General features: G+C 47.0%; 1 protein-coding gene across 2 annotated transcripts; it reads right to left on the reverse strand.

Annotated features, from left to right (window-relative positions):
* Positions 1-1,889: 1,889 nt before the first annotated feature.
* ythdc1 (YTH N6-methyladenosine RNA binding protein C1) lies at positions 1,890-11,940 on the reverse strand. Of its 2 annotated transcripts, none has more exons than XM_026174920.1 (16): positions 11,585-11,940; positions 10,421-10,522; positions 9,861-10,150; positions 8,790-9,183; positions 8,634-8,696; positions 8,441-8,535; positions 8,056-8,164; positions 7,835-7,952; positions 7,090-7,174; positions 6,863-7,017; positions 4,571-4,650; positions 4,402-4,438; positions 3,064-3,103; positions 2,749-2,814; positions 2,367-2,558; positions 1,890-2,272 (listed from the first exon to the last, which is right to left on the reverse strand). In XM_026174920.1, the coding sequence occupies exons 1-16, from the start codon at positions 11,610-11,612 to the stop codon at positions 2,084-2,086; spliced, it is 2,043 nt and encodes a 680-aa protein (XP_026030705.1). In that variant the 5' UTR covers positions 11,613-11,940; the 3' UTR covers positions 1,890-2,083. The 2 variants fall into 2 exon arrangements, with proteins under 2 accessions (XP_026030705.1, XP_026030704.1); XM_026174919.1 differs by having other exon boundaries at positions 8,790-9,186; positions 11,585-11,939.
* Positions 11,941-13,495: the final 1,555 nt, after the last annotated feature.

Genomic DNA, 13,495 nt, shown 5'->3' on the forward strand with positions numbered 1-13,495 from the left:
GTTAATGTGATTGGTTAAAAAGTCGGGGGAAACCACGGATTTAGAATTGGGTCCCCTTATCCGGCTTGAGTCTAGTATCTGGCTCACATTTCATATCCTGCACCTATTGGACATCTCTTTGTAACAGGAGATGACTCTTCCCACATCACCATGGCAACCACATCCCCTCCTCTGGTCAGGCCTATAGAAGTGAAGAGAGAGAGAGCTCTCCCTAGCTCCATTATTTACATAGTTGTTTTCTGGGTAGTGGTGTCAGTGTGCACCAGCCTGCTTCCAAGCTCTATTGTGTAAATCTCTACCATTGGAATGTGTGATATAAGTGTGGCATTTTTTTTTCTCAACACTCTATTCTGCATTACATATTTGGGCAGATAAAACATAAATGTAAGTTTACTCTATCAGAATGAAATTTCAGATACAAGTGGTGGAAAGCTTTCTCCAAAAGGTGGACGGTGCCTTCGTGATAGGGTGAGGAGTTCAGTCATTTGGGAGGAGTTCACAGTAGAACCACTGCTCCTCCACATCACAAGGAGACATCTAAGACTGTCGCCTCCTGGGTAAGGTTCTCCTGGGAGGAGTCCCCCAAGTGTAGACCCGGGACATGCTGGAGAGATTGCACTTCAGATTAGCAGAAGAAAACAACTAAATGATTTACTGTTTTATTTTAGATTTTAACCTTTATAGAAGTGGGTGGGTGAACAGCGTTCATTGTTCATAATGCACGTCGCACTCTTCAGTTGCAGTTTTTCGGATGTTCATTTGTTATATTTTAATAACACGTTAACTTTTGTCGTAACATGTTTTTCATATCATATTTAACATCATTTTATTTTAAGTGTTTTTCTGCCTCGCTGTCTGGAGTATAACATGTAATGTTGCTAATGCACAATAAGATGCTGCACAGTTAAGCATCATGGTTCATTATTTAAGAATGGGATTAATGGTTTAAAACAGCTTTGTTGTTGTCAGCTTACATTAAACAGTTCTCAAATGTAACTTCATATCTGAGTGTTTCTTAGTGCTAGACCAGTCGATTAGTCAAAAAATTTTTTCCATGGTTAGTCGACTAAGACATTAGTCCAGGAACATCTTTAGTCTACACGGTTGTGTTGACTACCACAAGGTGAAGAAGGTCTCAGTTTGATGCTTTATCCACACGCTGCATGTCCTGCAGCCAATTTGGATGATCTTAAAATGGTGATCCCGAAAATGGTGCTCCAGTTCTTGCCCCTTGGTCGCCCACTGTGACGTATCAAAACTACTCTCTGAGGCAGGTATCCTCACCTGAATATACACCCGGACCAAACTTTAGTTCATCTGAAGAACAATTCATCTTTAATTATTGTGGCTAACAGCTCATATTTCACTTGGAGACTTAACTACTGCTAAAACTGCATAAATGCACACAACTACTATCATGGAGACTACAGACTGGACCAGATGATGATGATGATGATGATGGTCACCTACAGTCATCACTGTGCAGCTCTTCCTGGGAGGAAGCAGGAATATGAAGCGTTACGTGGATGTGCAGGGAGCCCCACTTAGTGCGTCCTAACTCCCCAAACAGGAAGTGAAGAAAACAGGGAAACAGGATGAGTTTCATACTTAAAAACATTTAATTTGAAAGCTTTAACAGGAAACACTGCACTACTTTTCAGAATAAAATGAGAAATTGTTACAGAAACATGTTCATAATAAAAGTTTCTTCCATTATCTTATGACATCTTAGATCTGAGTACTGGGTCTAGATTGCTTCCACCCTCACGTTGGGCATCACCAGACTCTCAAAACATAAAAAAAAAAAATGAACACAGAGCATTGTGGGAAATCTGGCACTGCACCAGGAGTCACACACAGGCTGCCAAAATAAAAGTTTTGACCAAATATTTCTTTGTACAAGTTTTCACTTTATTCACATAAAACTGATGATGTCATCACTCAGTTTGTTTGTTTTTAATTCATAATTTTCAACAAAAACAGCAAACCAGTCAAAAAGCAGTGCGGGCTGCCAAAAAAAAAAAAGAAAAAAAAGAAAAAGAAAAAAAAGCAGTGCAGGCTGCCAAGAAGTGATGTCATCAGATCACCTGCGGTACCGCCCCCTCTCCTTGTCCCTTTCTCTTTCTCTGTCTCTATCCCTCACTCGCTCTCGCTCTCTGTCACGGCGCGGGCCACCTCGCTCACGCTCACGCTGACGCTCTCGCTCCCGCCGGCTGCTCACCACTGCCTGCGTCCGCCGCAGGAAGTCGTCCACTCGCATGTCATAGTCGTGCTGTATGATGGAGGAGGGTGAACAAAAACAAAAAAACAGTAAGAGGCTGTGCTGATCACTAATCAATACGCCTGATTGGACTGAGTGAACTTACTGGGCTGGACGTGAAGGCGCGGTGCTGCGGTGCTCGTTGCTTATCTCTGAAGCGAGGGGGCGGGGCCTCGTGTGGTGGCAGGGGTGGGTGGTGATGATGGTGGTAGGCCTGGTGAGGGGGAGGCGGTGGGTGGCTGTGGTGGTAGTAGGGTGGATGGTGTGGGGGTGGCTGCTCCACGCCGGGATAGCCCGCCTGATGACACACGTGGCATCATCATTAGATCAGTCTGTAGTGACTTTAATAAAGGCTTTTAATCTGAAAATTCTCATGCAACATCTTAAAACACAAAAACAGTTTCCTGCTTCCAGGTAAAATGCATGTTTTCATCATCTGTCACAGGCAGGAACAATCGATCAGAACGTGATTAATAACCTATTCATACCAGAGTCTGCCAGGGCGCCGGGGGGCCGACACTGTGGTGGTAATCCCTCATATACTCGTTATAGGACTGAAGCAAGAAGGACAAAGGTGAACACAGGTAAGGACACAGCTAAACACAAGAAAACCCCTTCCTGTCTGAAATCAAATGATCTGCATGTGGTATTTGTGATGATTACGGGCTGTTTTTAATGGAAAGACTGAATCATTTACAGTTTTATTTATGTTCACCCACACCTCTAATCAATACTAATCAGACTAATCAATAAACAATCAGTGAAGTGATAAGTAATCAATGAAGTGAAACGTTTGGACCCACCCCATTGAGAAACACGTCTCGTCTTACGCCAGAAAATCGCCTGGAAAGAGAACAGATTCATGAGAAATTCAGACTTTCAAATTTTATTATTATTATTTTTTTAATTCAAGACGAAAGTTTAGATCCTTTGAATCTTCACTTTATCATGGTGGAGGAGTTTCTGATCAATATATGAAGGGACTTGCAGGTGGCAGAGTTTAGTGTGGATGCGGTCCTGTGGGTCTGCCTGGGTGTGATGGTTGGGTATAGACCACCTGCCGTGGCCGTGGTAGTTGGGCGCCAACCACAGGGGCAGACCTCAACAGTCTGGTCCCAGCAGCCCATACCGGCAACAAGAATGGAGGACGTCACACTTGTGGTATGGAAGGAATCTGAGCAAGCACGTGAGGCTGAGAAGCCAGCTCAGCTTCTGGAACTGGAGTTCGGCACCTGGATGTTTAGGGGTTCCTTCATGGACTAGAGTTGTTTCCGTGACTGAGCACAGAGCAGCACCTCACCCCAAGAAACATCTAGAAGCTCCACTTTAATTCTGCCAAGGGCAACAACAATGTCACCTCGATCTGGCACGATTGGGAAGAATGACCTGCTCGTCCTGAACCTGAGTGGTGTTTTGTTATTGGTTCGTCTATAACGAACACCATGTTTGAACTTAAGGGTGTTCATAATTTTGTAATTGTATCACCAGATCTAAGGCCTCAGGTGAGGAGAGGAGCTGAGGTGTGAACGGATCACCACCTGATGGAGAGTTGGATCAGATGCATGGAGTTGTGGCTGTAAAGTGGTTGGTACCTGTCGTCTGGTAACCCTTTAACCATATGGTGAACAACAGAGGAGCTATCGAGCTGAATAGAGTCCTTTTGAGCTTGCTAGACTCTGGACGTATAGTTGGAGGTGGAGGAACACCTCTGAGGATCTCCTAAATTCCTCTGCAAACCATTCCAGAGAGGAAGCAGAGTCTGAAGATCAGGTGCATGACTTGCCCATCACAGTAGCTAAAAGACTTCCTGGATGTGTCCCCAGTTCTTGCACGTCATGCGCCAGTCTTGGTTGAAATACCCACCAGTAACTCTGGACTGACAGACTTTGGTGATGATCCCCTTTGTAATAAGGTGAACCAGAAGGATCACAGCTGGGGATATACCTGGAAGGTCTAAGACTGGGTACAGGAGAGTCTGCTGTCAGCTGAAACTCAGATTCAGGAGGAACAGTGCAGCGTTTGTTCTGGATGTCTGGTCAAAGACATTTGAAGATGTGATGAAGTTTCTAATATCAGTCTGATTACATCAACTCAGGGTCTAAGAGGAATACAGAAGAAACCCGATTCCAGGTGTGTCTCACCTGTCCACTGGCTGGCTCCTCAGGTCCTGGATGAACCCTAAAAGCACGACACATAAAGTTCGGTTGAGGTGACAGTGAATGGCAAACATTCAGGTAACAGGTGTGTTCGACACCTGCACCTGAAAATCTGGGTCTTAGTCGGCTGTTTAAATGGAAGCTGCACATTAACCTGCTCGCTGGCTGAAGTCTGGTGGACCGTCAGGTCGCAGTCGCTTCCTGCCGTGGAGGTCATACTCTTCAGGTCGACGCCTACATAAACAAGTCCACAGGTAAGACACACACATGCACTCAGGTACACTCCATCACACACACACACACACACACACACACACACACACACACACACACACACACACACACACACACACACACACACACCAATACAAACCGGATACTTCCTCAGATCAGACTCCAACACAAGAAGAAATCCCCCACCCTCCCCCAAATCCGTTTTCACACACAAACTCGAACTGCAACACAATCAGCCGCTCTGTGTGGTTCACCTGTGACTTCACCTGTGACTTCACCTGACGCTTACCTGGACGAATCAGATATCACACAGGTCTAGTAACAGAAAGCTTTGAGGATAAAGACAGACTGATTTGGACATTTACACCAGGTGACACCTTCAATTTGTGCGTGGAAACAGCTTTGTCTGTAACATGATGTTTAAACGCAAGAAAGTCAGACGCTGATAAAGACCCTGTTCAAATCCTGTTCTGATCCTATTCCAGTCCTATTATGAACATGTTTCAATCCTGTTCTGGTCCTATTCTAGCCCTGTTCAGATCGTGTTCCATTCCCATTCTGGCTGAATTAAGGTGCTGTTCCTGCCCTACTCTGGTCCTTTTTAGGCCCTGTTCTGATCCGGTTCCAACCATATACCGATCCTATTCTCATTGTGCTCTGGGCCTATTCCAGTGCTGTTCCAAATTTGTTTTGGCTTATTTTTAAATCAACTGATGTCCACACAGAATCTCCCGTTTTAAAAGTTTCACTCTGAAGGATGAAAACAGAATCTGCAGTCTGACAAAGTCTCTCTCTCTCTCTCACACACACACACACACACACACACACACACACACACACACACACACACACACACACAATAAAAAAAAAAAAAAAGAACAAATGAAGAAGAACCTCTGAAAGGGACAACATACCGCTTCTGCTGCGTATGAGGGAGGGGCAACACTTTAAAAAAAAAAAAACAGTTTTTCTCCTCATCAGTCCATGTTAAAGGCTTTTATAAACCCTCTTATTTTGAAAAGGTGAGGGGTGATGATGATGATGGTGCAGTCCTGTCAATCAATACACAAAGCCCCGCCCCGTGAGCCCTGCCCCGCCCCTTCCAGACCAGCAACAGTCCTTAAACAGAAATGACAAACTGCGTCGTCTTTCTGTCGCTCCGTCCATTCGATTAATTTTATGCTCACTGTATTCGTCCATCAGAGCGACACACACACACACATCGACAACCAGCTCGCCGTCCTGTGTGTGTGTGCCAGTGGGAGGAGAGGGGAGGAAGAGGGGAACATGACTGTCCTTTCATGTGGGGGAGGGGTCACTTTTTTCAGTCCAGGGGTATTTTTTTTTTTTTTCAGTCTTTTAGGCACCTGCAACTTTACCTCATACAACCAGAGGGAGCCCCGCCCCCAACACACCACACTTCTCATTGGATACAGTCCAGAGGCCTTGCCACAACACACAACCTTACTGGATACAGTCCTGAGGCCCCTCCCCTTTAGACTCACCACACCTCAGTGGATACAGTCCAGAGGCCCCGCCCCCTCCTGACCAACCTGTAAAACCCGGTCAAACACCTGAAACAGTCCATTGGGGTCTCAGATGCTCCCTTACTTCCTTTTTTAGTTCTACCTCGCTCACCCTCCCACCCCCTCCTTCGTCAGTCCAGCCAGTGACGCTTGTCCTTTCTGCTTTTATTCTGAAAGGGTCAGCTTCAGTCCAGCTACAAATTTTCACTTTTTAACCTCTGAAGTATCAAAATCCTGCGAAGACAAAGAGCTTCAAAGGACAAATTTAACAACAACAAAACTTCAGCTCAGCTACGTAAAGACTACAGACCTAAAAAAACAAAACAAAATTCAGCTAAAAATTACAAAATAAAACAAAGAGATGTTGCTCAGCTCACACTTCAAAGGAAATGAAACTCAAGTGAAGGGTTAAACTTCCTCTGTGACGTCAGCTGTTTAACGCTTGTCGAGGACTTCACTTCCTGCCTGACTTTAACACCTCGACCAAAGATGCAGAGTGAGGCTTCGCTCCGGGAAGCTCCAGACTGGAAAAATAACAACCAGAGAACCAGCAACGCGAGCCACGGGAAAGCTAGCCGCCAGCTAAGGGCAGCGGCTGTCTCCGTCGTCCAGCATCAGGTGGCGCCGTGGTCACAGCAGAAGAAGAAGAACAGGAAGCGGGAGGAGGAGCTTGATGATTGGCTAACCTTCCCGGTTCACGTTGTGGTGGTCGGCCCCGAGGCCGCGGCTCCGATGGTGTGCGACGTTTGTGACGAATGCGGCGAGCCACCTGGTGAATGTCCACGTTCTCATCCAATGGAAACAGGGCACAGAGCTGAGCACCAATGTCCGGCTGGATCTCCTGAAAGAGACACAGATTTGCATCATGTGATAGAACAGGAAAACGTGATTCGTAATAGAACAGTCAGCTGACCTGGCCGTCACGTCCAATTTTCACCGGCTTGTGTTCGTTCCAGGGGTTGGAGAGGTGGGCGGTCTTAATGAAAGGAAGCTCCCTCCTGAAAAGGAAATAAAAAAGAAGACAACACTGAATGAAGTAGCCAGCAAGCAGCAAGCAAGGGCATCAGCGGTGAACCATCACACAACACGTGAACTACATCTATGCAGAGGTGGCTCCAGAGGTTCACACCTTCAGCAAACGTCATGAGGCAGAGCCCCAAAATCCACCAACGCAAAAACACAGAGCAGCCTGCTGTGGCGACTCCTGGAGATTTATTCATAACACGTGAAAAGACCCAGGAAAACCGAGTTAGCGATAAAAACGATAACAAAATAACGCTAAAAACCGATAAAAACCCTGAAAACCATACATTTCACACCCGAGCCTCAACTCTCGCGGCCCGGTACCAAATGACTTGGCCCGGGGGTTGGGGACCGCTGAGCTAAAGAGCTGACCTAAGACATGGACACACCCCAAACAGCAGCCAGCCAGCCAGGGATTTCACGTTTCACAGGTAGTTATTTTCAAAGCCAATATCCTCGATCTGTTGGTCAAAGCCCAGAATCAACCCAATACCCTCTGCCTCCAGTTCATCCATAAAATTTTGTCCATAAAATTTAAAATCAGAACCGGAGACCGAGATCAGTCTAGGAGAAGTCAAACACTCACCAGGAACCAATAGAAACAGAGTATAAACCTACTGGATGGAGCTGTTTACCTGCAGAGCCAGTCAATCTTAAAGACTCCTCCCAGCATCTTGGCATTCATTCCAGCAGGGAGCACCCAGTGGATCGGAGAGCCACCATGATGAGACTCTGACGCCAAACGAGCGAAACCTGAGGATAAGACAAAACAGACCAATCAGAGTTAAGAAGAGGATAAGGTGAATAAGGTGAACAGACAACGACATATGATACTGAAAACCTCTTTTCCTCATACCTTGGAATTTTCCACTTTCCCTCACAGAGAAGATGAGAACGACGCTCCTAGCTGAGCGGAAGGCAGCATTGAGCTTCTTCTCGTTCACCGGCAGTGTCGACCAAACACCCTGTAAACGCCAGAAACACCAATTCATCCTCAGCTATCAGAACAAAACGGGGAACAACACAGGGGGTGACAGGGAACGATGACAGAGGGAAAATCGAGGGGAACAACAAGGAATGACACAAACTACACTGGGGAAGACAAGGGAAAGAGAGGGAACAATGAGGGGAACAACACAAGGAGGAGGGGTGACAACAGAAAATGACAGTTGGAACCATGAGGGAGGTGACATGGATTGAAAAGGGGAACAATGGGGAACAGCGAGGGGGTCAACGTGTACCTTAGCTTTGGCCAGTGACACATTCTCGTGGTTGTTGCTCTTAATGAGGAAAAATCGGGCATCTCTCAGGATATAACGCAGCTTGCTTGTTGGATCTACAACAACACAGGAAATAGCTGTAATCTGATTACTTGCAACTCAGTAAAGGTATAAGTGTAGTAACGGGTAAGTAACCATGGAATATTGTCCTTACTCTCCATGCCTTTACGAACTGCACGGACCGACGATGACAGCTTCTCCCGCTTCTTTTCTGAACCTTTCAAATTAAAAGCAGTAATTTCAAATATTACGTCATCGTTTTTTATTTCTCCTTGAAAAGAAAAATGTACATTACTAACTCTATGGTTACCTGAGGCCTCGGAGGCGGAGCCTGAGTGTGCTGACTCGCCATCATCAGAGAAGCTGACAGAGGAGGCGGAGCGTGAATCACCAGCCTCGCTACGTGTGTCATAGTCATTGCCCTCACCACCACGACGGTCGTACTCTTCTTCTTCCTCCTCATCCTCCTCCTCCTTCTCTCCTTCCTCTTCCTCCTCCTCCTCCTCTTCTTCTTCTTCCATACCTTCTTCCTCCTCTTCCTCCTCTTCCTCCTGGTCATCTTCCTCTTCCTCCTCTACATGGGAAGCAGCGGGGGAGGAGCTGCCCGATGCCTGTTCTGAGCCGTATTCTGCTCCTGTCTCGTCCTCTGATTGGTTCTCCTCCTCATGGGGGGGGGGACTTGCTCGCCGCTCATCACGGCGTAACTTCTGAAGACAAACAGGAAGTTAATACGAATGGCTGGAAACTAGGGCTGCTCAATTAATCGAATTTTAATCACGATTACGATCTGGGCTTTCAACGATCATTAACAATGACTGAGCCGATTATTAGCCCCTCCCTCGTGCTTTACTCTCGCGCTGCTCCGTGTGGCAAATCGAGCGCACCTCTCTGCATTTTGAACACGCGTCACAACAATTAAGAGGACCCGAGGGAAGCTCGGAAAGCTAAGCAGAAGTTATTTGGAGAGGAGAGTGACTGCCGTTGGTTGAAAAGAGGTAAAAAAAAAACTTCAGTGGTGTGGAAACATTATGGGTTCGCGGAGTCAGACGTGGATCAAGTAGACACAGTGTGTAAACTTTGCTACGGTGTCGTAGCTGCACCACAGAGCAACACTACAAAGTTCACTAAACATAGATGTTTACATTTTTCATTTATTTTTTATATTGCAAACATTTGCACTGTTATCAGTATTTGCACACTATTTTATATTATTTTTTGACAATCTTTAAAGTCATTATTCAATACATTGTTATTGTTAAATAAATATCGTCAAATAATCGAGATCTCAATTTCAGTGAAAATAATCGTGATTATCATTTTTGCCATAATCGAGCAGCCCTACTGGAAACCGTTAAAATTATACTTTTAGTGTAAGCAGTACCTGACTCAGACCCTCCAGGCCTCTCTGGGACTCTCGCCGTCTTGCATCCTCTCCTCCACGGCTCCTCGTCACCTCTCGGGCCCCACGTCTCCCCTTTCGTTCATCATAATACTCATGACGGTAAGTGGTGGAGTGCCGGCCGCGAGGGCTCGACGCCTTTTTAGAGGAGGACAGAGATGGCCCTGGAGCTCTCTTATTGGAGGATGATGACCTAGAAGTACCGTGGCCTGACGAGGAGCGGAGCCTCTTTAGATCCTGGCTGTCAGAACGCTCGCTCTTCCTCTTCGTACCTGACAGACAGCGATGAGGGCTTAATAACATGCACAGTTTTTAATAACTTAGGTCAGGAATGTTCGTGATACTGTCTAGTAGTGTCAGTATGTTTAACAGGCTATAGTAACATCTGTAGTACCAGCTACAGTAGTACCTTTAGAATACTCTCTATAATACTGTCTATCTTCTTTAACTGTCTGTGGTATTCTCTGTAGTACCGTTTGTAGTATTCTTTGTAGTGCTGTCTGTGGTACTGTCTTTAGTATTCTCTTTAGTACTGTCTGTACCTTTCTTGTCGCTGATGTCACGCTCTGTCTCGGGGTTGTACAGCTCGTCATCTTGATCAGGAGCTTCAGTCAGTAAATCTTCCAGAACGTTCAGCTCTCCATCTGAAACCACAGACACACACACACACGTGTGAGAAGGACAGGTAACGCACACCTGGCTGATTAGGCAGAAGGAGGACTCTGTTATTGTCTGTCTGTGTTGGTGTTTATAGACCAAAGCCTGGGTGACACACCTGCTGATATATCAGATTTGATTTCTCACATCTGAAGAATGAAAGTTAACAAGTAAACCTAGAGAAACCGCATACCTGTTGGAGCCCACAAGCAACAATCAGTTCATCTTGGCACAGCCGGGCACAATGTAAAGTAAGTAGTCCACAACTTGTTGACCCAATAAAAGTACGTTTGTAAACATATCATGTCGGAAAGGACTCATAACTAACTCCACATGAATGTTAGAGAGACCCATCGATATTACACTAACATAAAAACTTATAAGAAATAAATCTGGAGCTTTGTTCACAGCTTTCAGGAACACGTTGCTTTAAAAAAATCTCCGCTGCCCATAAAAGCATCAGAGGAAACTGAACATCGCCTGGTCCTGTCCAGATGAGGGATTTAACATCAATTACCATAGTGTTTTAGCAGGTAAACAGAGGAAGCTGACTCGTTAACGCTCTCGTCGTGTTTACGCTCCTCTGATCACTGCTGGATTTAGCCACACGTCTCAGCCAATCACAGGGCAGCAGCTCTGTACCAGCCTGTTTACCTGTAAACAGTCTCCCTAGTTCGCTTTTATGCGATCAGATGTGTCGTTAAAATCGACCAAATCATTGACCCCTCACCCCCGAACACGTCAGAGCTTACTGTGGCCCAAAACGAACTAGGTTCCGGTTCCACCTGTTCTCAGGCGTGCTTAAAGCGGCCTCAGCCGTAAAATCAGCAGTTTTCTGATCGGAGTCTGATGCAGTGAAAGCGAGCCGCTCATCAGCGTCGTGATGGATCAAACACGAGCTGCTAACGCACCGACACATCAAATGGTCACGCGCCCGTCAGCAGCATCGATCATCACAGTTATTATCGATTAACGATCCGCTCCGAGCGGCATCAAACAAAGGCAGCTCGTGGCTAATGCTAATGCTAACAAAGGTCCTCCTCACTCACCTTTGTCCTCGCGCCGGTCGGCCGCCATCACCGCCGCTGTGCCGCGCGCGCAGGTACCGCTTCAGGTGAAGGTGTAGCTGTAGCAGATTTGTTGGGAAGAAGCTGCTACCGGAGGATCCGAGGGTCAGCAAATGGCGGACTGTCTAACAGCAGCGTCTTCTTCTTCTACTTCTGCTGCTGCCAGCCGACAGGTGAACACCGCCACCTGTCGGGCCGGAGCACTGAGTCTGCACAGGGCACAGAGAGGGGCTGAACGGGATTTCTCAAACCTGAACGTGACCACATCACACAGACAACCGAGAGAAACCACATCACAGAGCATAAAGGTCGCATGCACTGCAAACCGTTTTATTCTCCGCGGGAGTTTGCTTCATTCATCCTGGCCGCTGTTTACATCCCGCCAGACGCAGATGCGCAGGCAGCTCAGTGCGCACTCGCGGAGCAGATACTGCACATGGAGCGGACATTCCCGGACTCTCTCATCATTGCTCTTGGGGACTTTAACAAAGCCAATCTGAGCCATGAGCTTCCCAAATACAAGCAGTATATTAAATGCCCGACCAGAGAGGAGAGGACATTAGACCACTGTTACAGCACGATCAGCGGGGCCTATCGTGCAGTGCTCCGCGCTTCACTCGGACTTTCTGACCACGTCATGATCCACCTAATCCCCGCGTACAGACAGAGGCTGAAGCTCTCCAAACCTGTCGTGAGGACCAAAAAACTGTGGAGCAAAGAGGCTGTGGAGGAGCTTCGCACGTGTTTGAAGTCTACAGACTGGGACACAATGAAGGCTGCTTCTAACAGCTTGGATAAGTTTACGGACACTGTCACCTCCTATATCCACTTCTGTGAGGACAGCATTGTGCCATCACGCACCAGGGTGAGTTATAACAATGACAAACCCTGGTTTACTCCTAAACTCAAAAAGCTGTGGCTGGAAAAGAGAAAGGCGTTCAGAAGCGGAGACAGGGACTGCTACAGAGAGGCCAAGTACAGGTTTACTAAAGAAGTGGACGTTGCTAAACATCAGCACTCTGAGAAGATGCAGCAGCAGATCTCAGAGAATGACTCGGCCTCTGTGTGGAAAGGTTTTAGGAATATCACCAACTACAAGCCTAAAACCCCCCACTCCACTGATGACTTGCTCTTGGCCAACACCCTTAACGACTTTTACTGCCACTTTGACGAGCCATCAGGCAGCCTTCACACCTCCAACAGCCCCAACAATAGAGACACTTTGGACACTCATTCCCCCACCTCTCCCCCCTCTGGCCCCAGTGTTTTCTGGCATTTTCAACTCCTCACTGCAGGCATGTCATGTGCCTGCCTGCTTCAAGTCCTCTACCATAATCCCTGTCCCCAAGAAACCTAGGATCACTGGACTAAATGACTGCAGACCCGTGGCTCTGACATCTGTGGTCATGAAGTCGTTTGAGCGCCTGGTTCTCTCCTATCTCAAGACCCTCACGGCCCCCCTCCTGGACCCCCTGCAGTTTGCATACAGAGCCAACAGGTCTGTAGATGACGCCATCAACATGGCTCTACACTTCATCCTGCAGCATCTGGACTCCCCAGGAACCTACGCCAGGATCCTGTTTGTGGACTTCAGCTCTACCTTCAACACCATCCTTCCAGACCATCTCCGAGACAAGCTTTCCCAGATGAATGTGCCTGATCCCATCTGCCGGTGGATCACTGACTTCCTGACGGACAGGAAGCAGCATGTGAGGCTGGGAAAGAATGTCTCGGACTCCCGGACCATCAGCACCGGCTCCCCTCAGGGCTGTGTTCTTTCTCCTCTGCTCTTCTCCCTGTACACCAACTGCTGCACCTCCACCCACCAGTCTGTCAAGCTAATCAAGTTTGCAGATGACACCACCGTTATTGGACTCATCTAGGATGGGATGA

This window comes from Astatotilapia calliptera, chromosome 7 (genome assembly GCF_900246225.1).
Source record: "Astatotilapia calliptera chromosome 7, fAstCal1.2, whole genome shotgun sequence".
Classification (NCBI taxonomy): Eukaryota; Metazoa; Chordata; class Actinopteri; order Cichliformes; family Cichlidae; genus Astatotilapia; species Astatotilapia calliptera.